Below are 17,093 nucleotides of genomic sequence, written 5' to 3'. Positions count from 1 at the left end.
TATGCCAGACGCATGTTTCATCTACTAAAGTCTCATCAGTGACGCTCGAATAAAAAAAAGTCTCAAAGGCCAAATAAAGTAAGAACTTGAAGAGCTTTGAGGACCAAATATTTCTAAGGGTTTTGTATGTATAATTATCATTCATGTCTGTTGACCCCAACATTATAAATAAAAAACAGAAAAAAAAGTTAAGTATTTTTATTAACCTGGGAGGTTGTTAACACTTACAAACCTTTTAAGTTTTGAGGTATTTTATGATTGAATTTATTCTACTGGAAATTTTAATAATTTCAACAAATAAATATAAATGAAAATTTATTTAATTTTTGTACAATTAAGAATTAACCACTACTATGTTTATAGATATAATTATAGGTCTATGTAAGTTTAAACAAGATGATAATACTGTGATAACTATACAAATATTGTTGTATTATTATATTACGTAGTACCTTGAGGTCAAATATTGTAGGGAGGATTTTGTTTAATTATACTTATTAAAAACAACAAACAGTTAAAGTACTGTTGTGATTGTAAAAGTGTCCATAACCTTTTTTGACAAACCAGTATTTATCCTATTTATTATGGCAAACATAATTATAAAGACTGGTTCATAAAATAAAGAATACTAGTTCACATCTGGCTAATACTTATACAATATTATATACTTATAAGAAAAAAGTAAATATGTGTATTCTATCACTAAAGGCAAAGTTACTTTACATTTTCTACAAAGTAATCATTTCCCATTCTTTTTGATGCAAAATTTTCATAGTATGCATTATTTTCTTCTTCATGAAAAGATACTTATTTTAATCATCATCTAGCATTTTTTGCATTAAAAGAGACCAAATGACTAAGATATAAGTAACTAGAGGTCATCATTAAATTGTAATGTACACATGCCTTCCACAATGAGCAAAATCCACACTGCATATGAAGTATATGTTATGAAACCCCTGACATGTCAAAATGTAAAACAATTCAAATTAGAAACGAACAGCCTGATTTTTGTATAAACCATTGAAAGAAAATAAAAGAAAACAGACATCAACCATCAACGTTCTGGTTATTACATACAAGGAAAATAGTATGGAGCATGTTCATCCATAAATATATAAGGATGTTTTTATAGTTCTATAGTTACTATTGATGATTTTTGTCTAGCCTGTGAATTCTGTCGCAGAAAGCTAGACTTGGGTATAGTGGGGATAGTTTCATAGCATATGTGCATACCTTGCAAGGTCATTTAAAACGGTTAAGTTTTCGTGGTCAAGTCCATATCTCGGATACTATTAGCAATAAGGTCTACTATAATTGGTGTATGAAATTATATTAATGTGTGCATGCCCAACTGACAAATGTCATTTGACCTTGACCTCATTGTCTTGTTTATTTTGAAAAGCTTTCAGAAATAGTAATTAAACAATAGTTCCATAGGAAATACAAGACGAGTAAAGTTTCAAGGACAACAGGACAGTGTCCAGAATATGTATTTCCATGAAATATCAAAAGTTACTTTGAATATACTTTTATCATGGATATAAAAGTATATTTTGAGGAATTAGCCAACTATCTCAAATTTATGTTGTGACAGTGTGAAGTTACTGACTACAATATGCAGAATAAAAAACTTTTTGGTCAAGCAACTTAAGAAACTTTTCTGTTTGTCAAATCTAATACAAACATAAAATTTACCACATCAAAACCTAAACTGGATAGACAAGTCGCATAACAAATCTTGATTATACATTTCAAGTATTGTACAGAAATATTTGTGCATAGCTAATCTACTTATTATTTAATTGATGCAGAAAAGAACAAAACACCCACACACATTTCACATCTGCCAAATCTTGGACCAACATCGTAAAGTTATAAAGCTCTACATAAAAACAGTTTAAAGTTTTGAAGTGTACTGACCCTTTACTGTATTTAAAAACAAGCATTTAAATGTATAAATAGAGCCACTAAAAGGATTAATTGTTTGAAATAAGAGTATGGGGATGACAATCCTTGTGTTCTAAGAGATGTTTGAATATAGCCTTTATTAGTTGGATTAAATAGGAAATCTGCACTTTGATAGAGAGGGTATTAACAGTGCAAACATTAAGTCAACACATAGTAGTAGATATCTAACAGACAACAAATTGACAAGGTTGTCAGATTTGACGTCACTGTGGTGAAACAGTTTGATGTAATGTTGATAACTGTTTTGATAGTGTCAATCAAAAATTGTCATAAATAAAAACAATTTTTTCATATAAAAGTTTTATGATCTGTTATAGTCATAAAGTTTTTTAAGGGGTTAATGCTAAAAATCACACCTTTTTAACTTGAGGGTAAATTAAAAAAAAATAAAAAAAATATTTAGTAATTTTAGAGTCTATTACTTAAAGCCATAACATAATGTTTCTTGATTTTTAAAAAGTATAACCCTTTCTTTATCTAGTAACATCAAAATAAAGAATATTAAAATTTACAAAACCCATTTACATTTCTTATGATGGAGGGCTATATGTTTGCATATACATTGTATTAAAATGAAATTGATTGAATAGTATAACAAATGAAAGTAATAGTAAACAACCAAATATTTTTTTATTTATTCCTAAATTATCATTGCCACTAAAAATTATAGATAAAAAAGCTAAAATTCCTGACCAGGCAAGACTAGGAAAAACAATTTTGTTGAAAATCTGATAAAATGAAATTTAATTACAACTGAAAAAAGATAGGAAGGAAAATAAACAAAACCTGATCCTGTTTACTTGGTATAAATTATTTCAAAGTTTTTTAAATTTTGAAACTTATAATTTAGTGTTTGTGACAATTTAAAAGTATTATGAGTTTAACTTTATATGGAGCATAAGTAATGCTCTAGTAAGTCCCAGTAGGTGATTTCATTGCTGAATAAATGTTCTGAAGCTCATTTTAAATATCTCGCTGCGATATAGCCTTGTTGTGCTAATGCGGCGTAAAGCAACCAACAATTAATTATTTTAAATACATATTAGTTTTTATCTGTAAACCTATTGACAGGAATGTAAAAGTTTATATTTTTATGCCTTTCTTATAGTGAAAATTTTGTATTAGATTTTATAGTTTTTTCCTCCATGTTAGAGAATGTTCAAGCTATTTAAAGGAACACTTCCAGGTCAATAAAAAGGATGTTTAAAGAAGAAAGCCTTAGATTCTAACATTTCACCTGTTCTTACAAAAGTTAAAGGTACAATTCCATCCCATCCCAATTGAAGAAGACCTTAGATATTAACATTTCACCTGTTTTTACATAAGTTAAAGGTACAATTTTATCCCATCCAAATTTAAAAAGACCTCAGATAGTAACATTTCACCTGTTTTTTTACAAAAGTTATAAGTACAATTCCATCCTTCCACACTTTAAAAAGACCTCAGATTTTAAAATTTCACCTCTTCTTACAAGAGTCTAAGGTATCACTCCATCCCACTACAATAAATAAAAAAAAACAACAATTTAGAATAATTGTTCAGTGCAATACATAAAGTATAATAAACAATACACCTTTTAACATATGTTACAAGTTAATGTTTTACTGTCTATTGCCCAGTATAGAAGATTGATTAACACTAAAATTGATACACTCCATTAAATAATCCCACATTCACAACTAGGGAAGTTTTCTGTAATTTACAGCCGATTTATTATTGTATCAAAATGTGGCTCAAACATCTTTCCATGTCTGTAATGAGAAAATGTTCAACAGATAACATAGATACTCATTTTAAGCCTAATAAGAAAAGAAAAGATCTACTTGACCTACATAATTCTTTTTCTCTCTATTATGAAAAGGCTTTGTTAAATCCTTTTAAAGTAGATCATACAAGTTAAAATTATGTTTGAACTGCTCTGGTGTACATGTATATTTTTTATGTATTTAGAAAAGTATGTTTGGCAATATACTTTTTTGTACAAATGTTCTTAAAAAAAACAGAGTGATTTAGATTGGCCTCTTGAGGGGGAATTTTAATATTGAAAGATTTTTATAATTAATAAATTTTATGATTTGATTTTGGTGTCATAGATTTTGTTTTAATAATGTATAACTATTTTTGTAGATTTATATGAGTATATTTTGGCAAGGTGGACGACTTGGTCTGGCTTATTACGATATAGAATCAACACAGATACATATGATGATGGACAGTGTCGAACATGACGACTTTTCTCTGTTACAGCGAGGTAACCTACTCATTCAATTAATCCAAACCACTTAAATCTCCACTTTCATCCAGATCATGGATGACCGGCTGCCTATTAAAAGTTCAAATAACTGTATTTAAAAAAAAACCAACATTATATCAAAACTAAAATAGATGGACAGAAACTGTATTAAGCAAAAATGATCAGCAAGACAAAATCTACAAATAAGTTAGTACAAGTGAAATCTATAATTGACTCCTTAATTAAGTTATTGACCTTTAATGACAATTTTTTACCAATTTTTGCCATTATCTTGAAAGCTATAATAGATGAATAGAAACTTTGGAAAGCTAGATAAGATCTTCAAATTCATCAACAGAACTGAAATTGTTAGTTTACTCTTTTAAAGTTTCTCGCCTTTAATGATTATTTTTTCTACAAATGGCCCTTATTAAAGATACAGATGTTTAGATCCTCTAGTTTTATACATAGTGTGAGAGGATAGTGGTCTAACCAACACTATTTCCTAGAGTTTATGTCAATAGTCTTATTCTAATAATCTGACTAAAAGGAATGTAAAGATATAAAGTTAGTTTTCAGTGATATGGTTTCATTACTTCTGGTTTAGTAATCTCTGAAAATGAAATTATTTTTTACTACAACTACAATTAAAAATTTGATATTAGTCAGTCCAATGATAAAATGGTAATTCCAGGGTGGTGCCTTGATCAATTAGATCAGATTTTATTTATAATATAGAAGATTAATGAAGTAGTAAAATCAATTTGTTTGTAAATTACTAATGAATCAGAAATTTCAAGGTAAATTGATTTGTTGACAGATGTCAATGAAGTTATAAGTGATTCATCATCTGATACAAAATATGTTCAGTTTTTTACTAGAAGCAAATTCCTCAAAAACATGTATATGATACTTCATCATTGCCAAGAAAAATGACTGAACTTGAAAATTCTTAGTCACTTGCAATTTTGAAATTTTGTCAAAAAGGGGAAATAACTATGAGTGTTTTTATTACTAATAATTTAAATTGATCATTAGTTATCTCCCATTTGGCTGTACCTGTGGTTGTGTTACATGTTCTTGTTATTTACATATCTATTTGCATCTTTGTGGTTCTTTTTAGAGTTTTGTTTTAAGTATTTTATTTTTCAAAATCATTTTAAAATACATTATGCTGAAATTTTGCAAAAGATTGAATGAAATGAATCAGGAAATTGATGACTTGATTTCACAAAATAAGAACCGCTGTGAACTAGTCACTTTATATGCAGCTTATGTGCAGTTTTTAAGATACATTGAGTACATCACAATTGAAAATCACAAAAGAACAAAAGAATGGTAATGAACTGTTATGAAAGGTCAATATTTTTTGAAAGTTATTCAAACTCCCTCCCAACCGTTTAAATAAATAATTAAAAGCCTCTCAAATATCCTTTCGTGGAATAGCCCCATCTTCTTTTTGGAAGGCTTTCTATTGTAAAAACATTTTGAATTTCAAATAAAACTGTTTTTTCCCACTTGTTTTCCCCCCAAAAAGTCATATTTGAATAAAAGTAAGGATACTATCTAATTTATAATATACCATGAGTTATAGGACATGATGAGTTTGAGATGTATTTCAGTGTACATGTTTTTGTGTTTGTCATTTATATAATATATTATATTCTAGTGTATATATTTTTTTCTTTCATTTATATAACATCATATTCTAGTGTACGGTATATATATTTCCCTCTGTTGTATACATATTACTGTATCTGTTTAACATTTTAACATATAGTGATACAACAGATAAATCCTGTGATCGTTGTACTGAGTTCTAAACAAGATGACAGACTGATTAAAACACTCAAGCCTATAGGTATGTTACAAAGGTGTAGAAAGGGTCAATGTTTTACATTTATATTATGCTTTTACATATAAATTGGAATAACAGGTGCTGCCGTAATGAAAAAGGTAAATTTGAAGTAAGAACTTTCTCCAAATTAGACACTCAGACATGCTAAAATTGATGAATTTAGAATTGATTCTAGTGCCAATTATTTTGGCTGTTAAAAGATCATCAATCATATATACACTTTTTAATTTTTCCTTATTGTTTTTAACAACTTTAAAAGGGAATAGAAACCTAAGGCTATCAGTTTCTGTTTCACAAAGTCTGAAGGCTACAATAATCAAGTTCCTGTAATAGATTTAACAACTACAGGCTACAATAATTAAGTTCCTCTAATAGATTGACAAACTTCAAAGGAAAGTTTATTTCCCTATATATGTAATTGGTTGTTGTAAATCAATATACTGACTTCCTTATATGTATGTAAAACTGGTTTTGTTTTACATACGTTAACATCTACGTATGCAAAATTTACAATTAAAAATTCAATGTATCTGTCTTCAGGTCATCTATCAAACTGTAAAACACATTCATATTGGATAATTTCTGCCCGAATTTAAAAAAAAGAAATAATCAAAGAAATAATGAACTACCAATAGCAGAGCTGTTTTTAAGTAGAAATAAAATAGATTGATTCCTAAATTGTTAAAATTTCCTAATTGTAGGTTATTTGAAATTTTGAATGTAAACTTCTATTAAATGGCCAATAGAAAACTAGATTTATTTATTATATGGTTTCACTTAGAAACAAAAACATTTATGAAAAAATATATTTTAATTGTGTTAATGTTATGCTTTTCATTTAACTCCCAGCACTTATTATGTAAACATAAAATGATATTTGAGAAAGGAAGTCACAATACTAAAAAAATTAGTTCAAAAATTTCAAATACTGCTGAAATTTTTACCTTTGAACTGAAATAAATGTATTTTAATATTCATATTTTAGTTTATTTGATTGATTGTTGACTTTTGATTATCATCACTTAGCATAAGTTTACAAAAATCTCAAGCTCTTTTATAACTAAGTGAATCAAAATCAAACTTGACCTACATCTGCATATATGCATTTATTGCCCTGACTTTTTCTTGGAAATAAGGAATATGTCAAAGAGACAACAACCCAGACCCAAAGAGCAGATAACAGCCGAAGGCTACCAATGGGTCCTCAACACAGAAAGAAAATCCTGCACCCTAAGGTTGGTCTCACCTGAACCCTAACTCTGACAAATTTTTGTCTTTATTTAGGAGTTTTTGGCACTAAATATAAAAAAGAAGATGTGGTATGATTGCCAATGAGACAACTATCCACAAAAGACCAAAATGACACAGACATGAACAACTATAGGTCACCGTACGGCCTTCAACAATGAGGAAAGCCCATACCGCATAGTCAGCTATAAAAGGCCCCGATAAGACAATGTAATACAATTAAAACGAGAAAACTAACGGCCTCATTTATGTAAAAAAAATGAACGAAAAACAAATATGTAACACATAAACAAACGAGAACCACTGAATTACAGGCTCCTGACTTGGGACAGGCACATACATAAATAATGTGGTGGGGTTAAAAATGATTATTTTGACCAATTTGCAAAAATGATCAGAAGTAAAAGATTAACAGAATTGTAATCATGGCAGACATTGTCATTCAGCTCCTTGTAAGAGTGGTTAATCTTGATAATGATTAAACGAGGTGAGCCTACATACATGTTATACCCCACGAACCAAGTTTTGTTTTTCTTTATAGGTATTTAGAAAAAAATTTGTCTATCTATTTATTTGACATTTGCCTTGTCAACCCAACTCCTCAACAGCTAGACAGATATTGATGAAGTTTTATTCATTTGAAGAACACTTTTTTGGGATGTGCATACAAAAATATAATGTCAGTCCTACATGTTCAAGGGGAGGTAATAGAATTATATACATATTGCAACATACTAATAGTATACTGCAATGTGTAGAACGCCACATGCGGGGTGTCAGCTATGTTTGACACGGGGTGGCAATTTCGAAGCGAAGAAAAACAACGGGGTGGCAATTTCGAAGCGAAGAAAAACAATCTAAGTAAGTTCAAGTATCAAAATTTCTTATTTTAGAATTCTCAGTATCATATAATGTATTGCATGGAAGGAACTGAAACATAACTAATTTCCTGCAAGCAGAAGCAGTCGTTTTCAGTGCTCTGTTTTCTCAAACACCTCTCCCTAGTTTTCTGTGTTGCAGATTTTGAGACTTCATATGCTAATTTCTGGATAAAAAACTACCGTACAACTATTTAGCAATACATTATATGGTTCTAAGAGTTCTAAAAAAGAAATTTTGATACTTAAACTTTGATAGTTTTTCTTCGCTTAGAAATTGCCATCCTGTGTCACACAAAGCCGACACCCCGCATGTTGCATTCGACAAGGTGATACTAGGACAGAGGATTTAAGATCACTCATATTTCTATTTTATTTTATTATTATAGTTACTGTGGAAACAGATGACGAAACTGAAGATGTTTTACAGTTTTTGCCCAGCATTGATTTCAGTATGTAATTTTATTATGGCAAAGTAGCTTTGCATTAAGTTAATAATATATATTTTATTTTTTTGGAAAGCCAGTAAATGTTAACATTCATCTTAGATTAACTGAATACACTTCCACTTATGCTGGTAATTTTATAATGAAATGATGTTCTGGAAATTAATATGGTACATACAACAATATCTTATATATGTGTGAACTTTCCTGAAGAATTTTATTTTTTACAGATATGGAAGGGAATGTCATAAATTTTTTTAAAGGATGGATGTCTAAATGAACACGTGGTGGACCCAAATACCTAGACCCTCAAATGAAAACACTCTATATAATGTGAATACTTTAAAATATTACCAAATATTTTTTTTTTTTAAAGTTATGTGTTAACTAGGACAATTCTATGATGTAAAAAAAAGTTTATGAGAATTGCATCAACATCAGTATTGAACAAATGTTTAAAATTGATATGGAGCAATAGAATTTTGTTTGAATTTCAGGTGCTGATATTTGCAAGAGAAGAATATTAAATCTAGACTTGCCATCTCTCCCTAAACACTATACAGAGTCAGAGAGAACTTTGTATATATCATCACTAGTACCATTTGATAATCAATGTATGGTATGTTTTACTTATTTCTTTATTGTAGTAAATAAACCATTTTGTAAGAATTTTTGGCCTTTAGCCTTCAGTTTCTTTAAATTTCGTTTAACAACTCCACTACCACTGCTCCCCAGACCCCCATAACAAATGGTAGGGGGTATATATGAATTACTATTTCTGCATTTAATCTCTCTATGTGCCTATAAAATGCAACTACTTTAAACACTTTGATAGATATTTATGTAACTTCACACAGTTGTAGAGCACTAGGACAAACTATAATCTTCATTGTTTATGTTGAAAGGGAGATAAATCAACTTTACTTGCTTCAACTTCCTACTCAAAGGTTAGTGTTTTAAATTTTAAATTTAACTGTCTGTAGAGGAGAAATATAATGTAAAATGGATTGTTGATAGAGAGAACATCTTAAATATATCTATTTACTCTTCTGGTATTGACATGGCAAAAGTTTCCAAGATTTTCTTGACTTTTCTAACAAAGGTCAAATCTGACAATGGGTGAATTTTTTTATTTTACAGATCAGAGCAACAGGAGGCTTGTTAAAATACCTGGAGAAAATGAGAGTTGGTATAGAACTTGAGGATACAGATGTCAGAGTACCTATACTGGACATAAAAACTTTTACTTTGTAAGTATTGAGCTGGCAGATGCTAAGGTACTTGTATTAGACAGGAAAACTGAAACAATACAAAAGTCAAGACTGATCCATTTTTATAGGGGAAAATGTTTGGGTCATTATACTTGATATATTACAAGATCAAAAATAAGTGATGGATGTCAGTAAAAATCCATCTTATTGAGGTCCAAAGATGGCCACAATTTTATACTATCTTAGGTTTATATATTTAGATATAAGAAACAAACCATTGAGATAAATCTTTATTTCTGATTTCAGGGAAGACCAGCTTCTCCTAGATGACATTGCATTTAGGTAAGTGATTTAGGATATGATTGATGCATGTCAAAGAATCAGTATAGGTAGTTTATACATAAAAGCATTTGACAAGAATCAGTATAGGTAGTTTATACATAAAAGCATTTGACAAGAATCAGTATAGGTAGTTTATACATAAAAGCATTTGACAAGAATCAGTATAGGTAGTTTATACATAAAAGCATTTGACAGTATGGGAATCATGAATACAAACATTAGTAATTGTTTAATTTATTCACACCTTAAGAAGAATGTGAACACTCATGTTTTTTATTACAGTAAACTTATGATCCTTAATTTTAAAAAGTGTTCAGTAACTGATTTAAAATCACATTTATTACCAGTACAATCTTGACAATTGTCAAAGTATCCTGTATGTTGTAGAATTTACACTTTTCAAAAAATATTCAGTGTAAACAATAATGATCAATAATTTATTGTGAAAATATAAACATAAACCTTACAATAAGGTAGTTTCATTTCGATTATTTATGGTCCATACAAAATACTTTTTTCTTTTAGTGCCTTACAGATTTTCCACAAAGATTTACACCCATCTGTTTATAAATCAGGACAAACTGGTGCAAAAGAGGGACTCAGTCTATTTGGTATTTTCTGATAACATATTTTTGAGTTTTAAGGATCATCAAATTCTACATTGTAGTTATGATAAATTTACATCAACGAATTACAGTTATTTTGTTTTTGTTTTTGCTTTGAATTTTTTACAGTATTTTTATCCTTGATATTTTTAAAGTTGTAGTGTCAACTGCAAACTGGAGACGTGTTTCTTTTAAAAAAGAACAAAACACAGAAAAATGGTACAAATAAAAATTCAACCAATCTGAATAGAATAGACCACGCTTTGATCTATCTCATGTAATAGTTAATTTATTGTATCATTCTGGAATAGCTAATTTTTATGCTCCATTTATGGGAATTATGTTTTTTGGTCTGTGCATCCACCCGTCTGTTCGTTCGTTCGTCAGTCTGTCTGTCCCTCTTCAGGTTAAAGTTTTTGATCAAGGTAGTTTTAGATGAAGTTGAAGTCCAATCAACTTGAAACTTAGTACACATGTTCACCATGATATTATCTTTCTAATTAGAATACCAAATTAGAGTTTTTACCCAAATTACACCGTCCACTGAACACAGAAAATGATAGTGTGAGTTGGGCATCTGTGTACTATGGACACATTCTTGTTTTATATAGTTGTGGACAGATTAATGAATCATAATTTACTGTAATTGAAATAGCCATTCCTATGTATTTTTTAAATGAAATATGTGTTTTATTACACAGGTATATTGAATAGGTGTAGATCACAGATAGGTAGCAGGCAAATGAGGTCAGTTGAATAAAATTAGAGAATAAAGTTTATATCCCATAATTCATCTGGAACGCAAATATTTTTAATTATAATTTCCCAGCATCCAAGAAATAGAAATGTCAGATAGTTAAATTTCAGCATGTGCACTTGTTTTAGTGTTAATCATATTTCGAGTCTGCTTTTTCCAGGAAACAAAGAAATGTTTTCCAGAAGTTATTTTTGCTATATAGATATGAGAAGATGTGATATGAATGCCAATGAGACAAATCTTTATCCAAGTCACAATTTGTTACAGTGAACCATTAAATGTGAAAGTATGGCCTTCAACACGGAGCCTGGACTCTCAACAAACAGCAAGCTATAAAGGGCCCAAAAATGACTTGTGTAAAACCATTCAAAACAGGAAAACCAACATTCTAATCGATATAAAAAAACCAAGAATCACTTATGAACCACATCAACAAACGACAACCACTGAACAACAGGTTCCTGACTTGGGACTGGTCAGTGTTCTAGGATTTTTTTGGCACCTTGACTTACCACGGGTAAGATCAATAAAAAAATTACTTACCCACATCTAAAAGTTAAATCCGCCAACCAATGCGGACGGCGCAAAAAAAAACGATTTCTTACTAAATTTGACAAATATGTTATAGTTATTACTATGTCATTTATTAAGAGCTATAATAAATGCAACTGTAAGTTTATTTTCCTCCGAAGACAAGAAAAAAAATCGTTTATGTCCCGATTTAAGCACCAGTTATCAATCCGGATTTTCCGATTTTACCGACACCGTGACCGACTTTTAGAATGATAGGAGAAGAATGTGGTCTCTTTTGCGCTTGATTACACCTAGTAAACGAGTGTTTGAATAAAAGCGCCGATAGACATCGACAAAATCTTCGACCTTTTATCAAAGTTTTTTCTCGTGATTTAATAAAAATAAAAAGCAGATATGGGAAAATTGAAGAGAACCGGGAAATTTCAAGAGTTTTTCGGCTTCCCCGAACTTGAAAATTGACTTACCACCGGGTGACAAAGGCTAAAAAATGACTTACCCGTTGTCCTAATCCACTTACCCCGGGTAACGGGTAATGGGAATCCTAGAACACTGCTGGTGCAAACAAATGCAGCAGTTTTAAATGTTTTTTAACAGGTTCCAACCTTCACCCTAATGGTTAATTATTTTATTGTTCACTGCTTGAATTTTAATAATTATGTTTATAACAGAGTATGGTTTTTGAGGCCTTTAAGAGATCAGTCTGTATTGAAGCAGCGACATGATGCAGTATCATTCTTCATCACCCCAAGGAACATAGAGATAGTGTCAGCTCTGTCAGATAACCTTAAACATGTCAAAGATATACAGGTAATTACTTATTATATTATATCAAAAAAAGGTATTCATTAAAATACACTCTTTAAGCATCTCTAAGAACATAACAAATTTACAAAGTTATAATATAATTTCAAAGGTTTGTTTATGAATTAGCTATTAGAATTGATAGGATGTACATTGATAAATGATTGTGCTAGAATCAAGATAATGTAACAATTGGTAAAGAATTATGCTTAGTGAGGTCTGCAAAATGTGTTTCTTCACCCCCCAAGTAAATTTAGTTTGTGAAAATGCATTAGTCAGCATCAACATTAAATGGAAATACAATTGACTTAAAAATAATGAAACCGTGATAAAATTTTATGTCAAATAAAGTTTGAATGGAAGGAAATAGAAGTGAAGCCAATCAAGGGGAAATAACTTGAATTTTCACATTGTAAAACCAACATTGCATATTTCATTAATCTGATCATTCACAAGCAAACATGTTGCAGGTTTGTAAGATTGATTGATTTTTGTTTTTTTAACGCCACTTTTAAGCACCACATTTAGGCTATTTCGTGACGGCCAGTTTTTATTGATGGAGGAAGCCAGAGAAGACCACCGACCTTTGATAGGAAAACTGACAATCCTAGTCAATTAAGATTGGAGTCGAGTGCACCTGCATGAGCGGGAGTCAAACTCACAACCTCAGTGTCGACTGGCTAGTGATTACAGTAGTAACTACTTAGACCACTTGGCCACCGAGGCCCCTAGGTTTGTAAGAGGACATTATGAAGTGTATGACAAATTGAAAAAAAAAACCTCTTTTTTATATTACAAATATTCATATATTTGAGAATTATCTATTTCTTAAAAATCTTCCTTTGTAACAAAAAATATAATGAATCAGGGAAAACAACTTACCATTTAAACTTATCCATTTTGAATGCAGATTTATTCCATTTTCATAGTGGGTTATGAGATTATGTTTTACGTTGATATAGACCAGGATTAATTAGTTAAATTTTATATTTCCAGAAGGTTCTCTCAAGAATGCAACAGTCTCAGGCTTCAATTGGTGATTGGCAGGCTCTCTATAGAGTATGTATAGACTATTCAAATTCTAGCATGTTATCACATTGAATTGACCAACTGTTAATAGACAAAACTTTATTGTCATTCTCCTCAAATCTGAGTGGGAGCATAAAATTACTCTAGATACTCCTTTGTCTGCATTTTCTCGGACAAGTTAAAAAGTCAGTTATTTTTACTAGTTATGCCCCTTAGAAACATAAATTATATGGGAAATGCTGAATTTGTAGGGCCATTCCTTTGTTTAGGGAATTAGATTAAGAAATTTTAATGCTGAAAAATTTAAACAAATGAAAACCATACTATCACTAAAAAATAAAACAATATTAAAGTAAACTTAATTTTTGAAAGCTTATAGGTACTGAAGTTAAAAAAAAATCTTTACTTGTTATTCGTATTGTCAATACCGTAGTTGTATGTCAGATTTCTGTTATGCCTCAAAAATAAGCACTTATTGTCAGTTTTTTATCTAACAAATTATTTCCATTTTGTATATACTGTTCTTTTAATAGTCCACATGTTTATCTTTTCAGACCACATACCATGCAATTAGTATAGGAGACTTATGTAAAAGTCAGTCACAGTCCATTGATATATTTAAAAAAGTAAGTTATATTTAAAGGGAAAATTCACGATTTTTTACTTATGGTTTAAATATGTTCATTATGACATAATATATATATTCACAAAGTTTTATCGCTATATGTGCAGTAATAAAGGAGAAATTCAATAATTAATGAAAAAATATCAACTACTTCCTGTAGGTCGTGACGTTTTCTCCTGATTTTTGCATGCCGGGATTTAAAATACAATCATTAAAAGTCTTGGTTTTTAATCATATTTTAACGTAATCGTAAGCGCGCCGATGACTTATGCTTTATCTAATAACCATCCGATAATAAGAAGATAAAACGCACAGACGTTCAATTGTACTCATTCGTGAGATAAATTATCTATGTTAAACGTATATATTCGAATAATTTTTGTAGACAATACAAAAAGTTATAAATTTATTTTTAATAAATGCATTTTCGGACTGATAAGGTGAACAAATTAAAGTACAATAATCTGTAAAGACAATATGTTGGTGTACTATTATTGACCTTTTACTATCTCTGCTATGGCTAGGTTTATACGATGTGTGTATTCACGGCTCTGTGGCAATACTCGTAGATGGCTTATTGAAAGGTAAATTGTTATTTGCACTTCGGTATTTAACTACGCCTCTAGGGCACACCTTGCCAGGTGTGACTGTCTATTCGGATCAGTGGTAGCATTTAATACACACCGGCATTAAAAATACATATTCAAGTTGGTGACAAATAAAAATTGGTCGCCGTGGAATTATTTAATTATATTTGGTGCTATTATTTATTTGAATTCAAATAAGTTAATTTACTAAGAAATACACAATTTTCGGTTAAAGACGGGAAACTTAATTCATATGTCAGAATGAAATGATATACAAGTCTTGTCCTTGATTTATGTCTCATAAAAAGGGGGACTTAGAAATTAGAAATAGCTTTACTAAATCATTTTTATTTGTCTTTATTAGGCGAAAAAATGTACGAGAACACTTACATTTAGACTTTTGAAAGCCATGTATTAATTAATATATGAAACTATCTGAAGATAACTCTACCGAAGCGGAATATAATATGTACGAATAAAGAAAAAAAATATTTTTGTAATGGAATCGAAAAATTACGAATAGATATTCTTTTCAAGTGTGATAAACGTCAACCAAATTTATTCATAATGGGGAACGTCCTTATTAAAATCTGAGACAACTATAATAATCGTCGTCTCCCAACGTATATATATATACTTAAATAACTATTTGATCAACGATGTTTAAAATTAAAAAGACAACGAATTTAATGTTATCTTTCCCTATTTTTGAATGTTATTATAAGTCTGTTCAACTTGCAAGAATACCCCTAAAGCGGACAAATATCCGACAAGCAGTTTATTCTTTAAATTGCTGTCATTGAATATCAAGAAAGAAAATAAATCCCGAAATTGATACTCAATAGTTTTCCTAGAAAATATTCACATTCCTTGGGGATTATTAGTGTACGTCCAGTTGCATATATTTTACATGAATGTTGGAACAATTGTGATGATGACGAATTTCGTCCTTTATTCGAGAACAATTTAATTGATATATAAATCTGTGAGTTTACTATGTTCTTAACTTCGATGAACCAAAGCAAGTTATAAATTGACCTGTATTTAAATCAAATTGTTTCTTTTTTTTCTTCTTCTTCTTTTGGTATACAATAGTCTATCGAATTCGTTGATTACATACTGTTGGCATACATGGACTAGTCTATTTACAAAACTTTTACCACAATTTACACAAAATGTATGTTTCTTTCTTATGTTCAATGTATACATGTATACATATTTTAAATTGCGCTACTGACTATAGTTCCGTAACTTTCTACCAGGCGTATGTATACACGAATCGTCGACAAGTGCGCACATTTTTTTTAGATCAATAATTCTGGTATGTTCCAATCTGTCCTAAACTATTGACAACGAGTATATATTACATTTTCCCAAATTAACCCTTGGAAAAATATGTAAATAGATTTGTATTTCTTCAATTATTTTTTTTGGTATTATTTTTTTTTTTATAAATAATATTCTTTACACCAGAAATGTTATTTATAAACAAGCGTATGAGTTCAGTAATGACTAGTATATTATATCACTTTCGGACACGCAAGACAAAAATGTATATTATACATGCACCTGATAGTTCAAAATGGAAAGTTATAAGTAACGATCGTGTACACTGATCAATACCTACAAAAGTGAAACGATGCATGAACTTGCAAGCCCGCCGGACAGGAAATCGATTGAATACCTGGACGTGTCACCTTACACCCCTTCCAATACCTTTGGGAGTAATACCTTTAGCCATGCTGGTGATCAGATAAGGGAAGATCCGAATTTATTTAAATAAAGTTTATTACTTGAAAGAATTATGAACGAATTAGATTTTCGAAAACAATTTCCACGGAACACTTATTTATCATTTTATGATTTGAACTTTGACTTTTTAACTAATTACAATATTATCAGTTTAAAAATAACAGACTATATGGTTATTTAAAAATATAAGACAATTTTCCGTATCAAGTTAGTCAG

General features: G+C 29.9%; 1 protein-coding gene across 4 annotated transcripts in view; it reads left to right on the top strand.

Annotated features, from left to right (window-relative positions):
- Nucleotides 1-17,093, top strand: part of LOC139499885 (mutS protein homolog 5-like) — a 38,933-nt gene that overhangs the window by 7,405 nt on the left and 14,435 nt on the right. For all 4 annotated transcript variants that reach the window (XM_071288529.1, XM_071288523.1, XM_071288516.1 and 1 more), the window contains exons 3-13: nt 4,099-4,222; nt 5,985-6,065; nt 8,578-8,640; nt 9,132-9,253; nt 9,775-9,884; nt 10,152-10,187; nt 10,713-10,798; nt 11,494-11,539; nt 12,752-12,890; nt 13,881-13,943; nt 14,468-14,539. In XM_071288529.1, the coding sequence (XP_071144630.1) occupies nt 4,099-4,222; nt 5,985-6,065; nt 8,578-8,640; nt 9,132-9,253; nt 9,775-9,884; nt 10,152-10,187; nt 10,713-10,798; nt 11,494-11,539; nt 12,752-12,890; nt 13,881-13,943; nt 14,468-14,539 (942 nt within the window). The remainder of the gene's footprint in view (nt 1-4,098; nt 4,223-5,984; nt 6,066-8,577; nt 8,641-9,131; nt 9,254-9,774; nt 9,885-10,151; nt 10,188-10,712; nt 10,799-11,493; nt 11,540-12,751; nt 12,891-13,880; nt 13,944-14,467; nt 14,540-17,093) is intronic.

Source organism: Mytilus edulis, chromosome 1, assembly GCF_963676685.1.
Source record: "Mytilus edulis chromosome 1, xbMytEdul2.2, whole genome shotgun sequence".
Lineage (NCBI taxonomy): Eukaryota > Metazoa > Mollusca > Bivalvia > Mytilida > Mytilidae > Mytilus > Mytilus edulis.
Note: the sequence above shows the minus strand (reverse complement) of the source record. Positions and strands in the feature narration are given on the sequence as shown.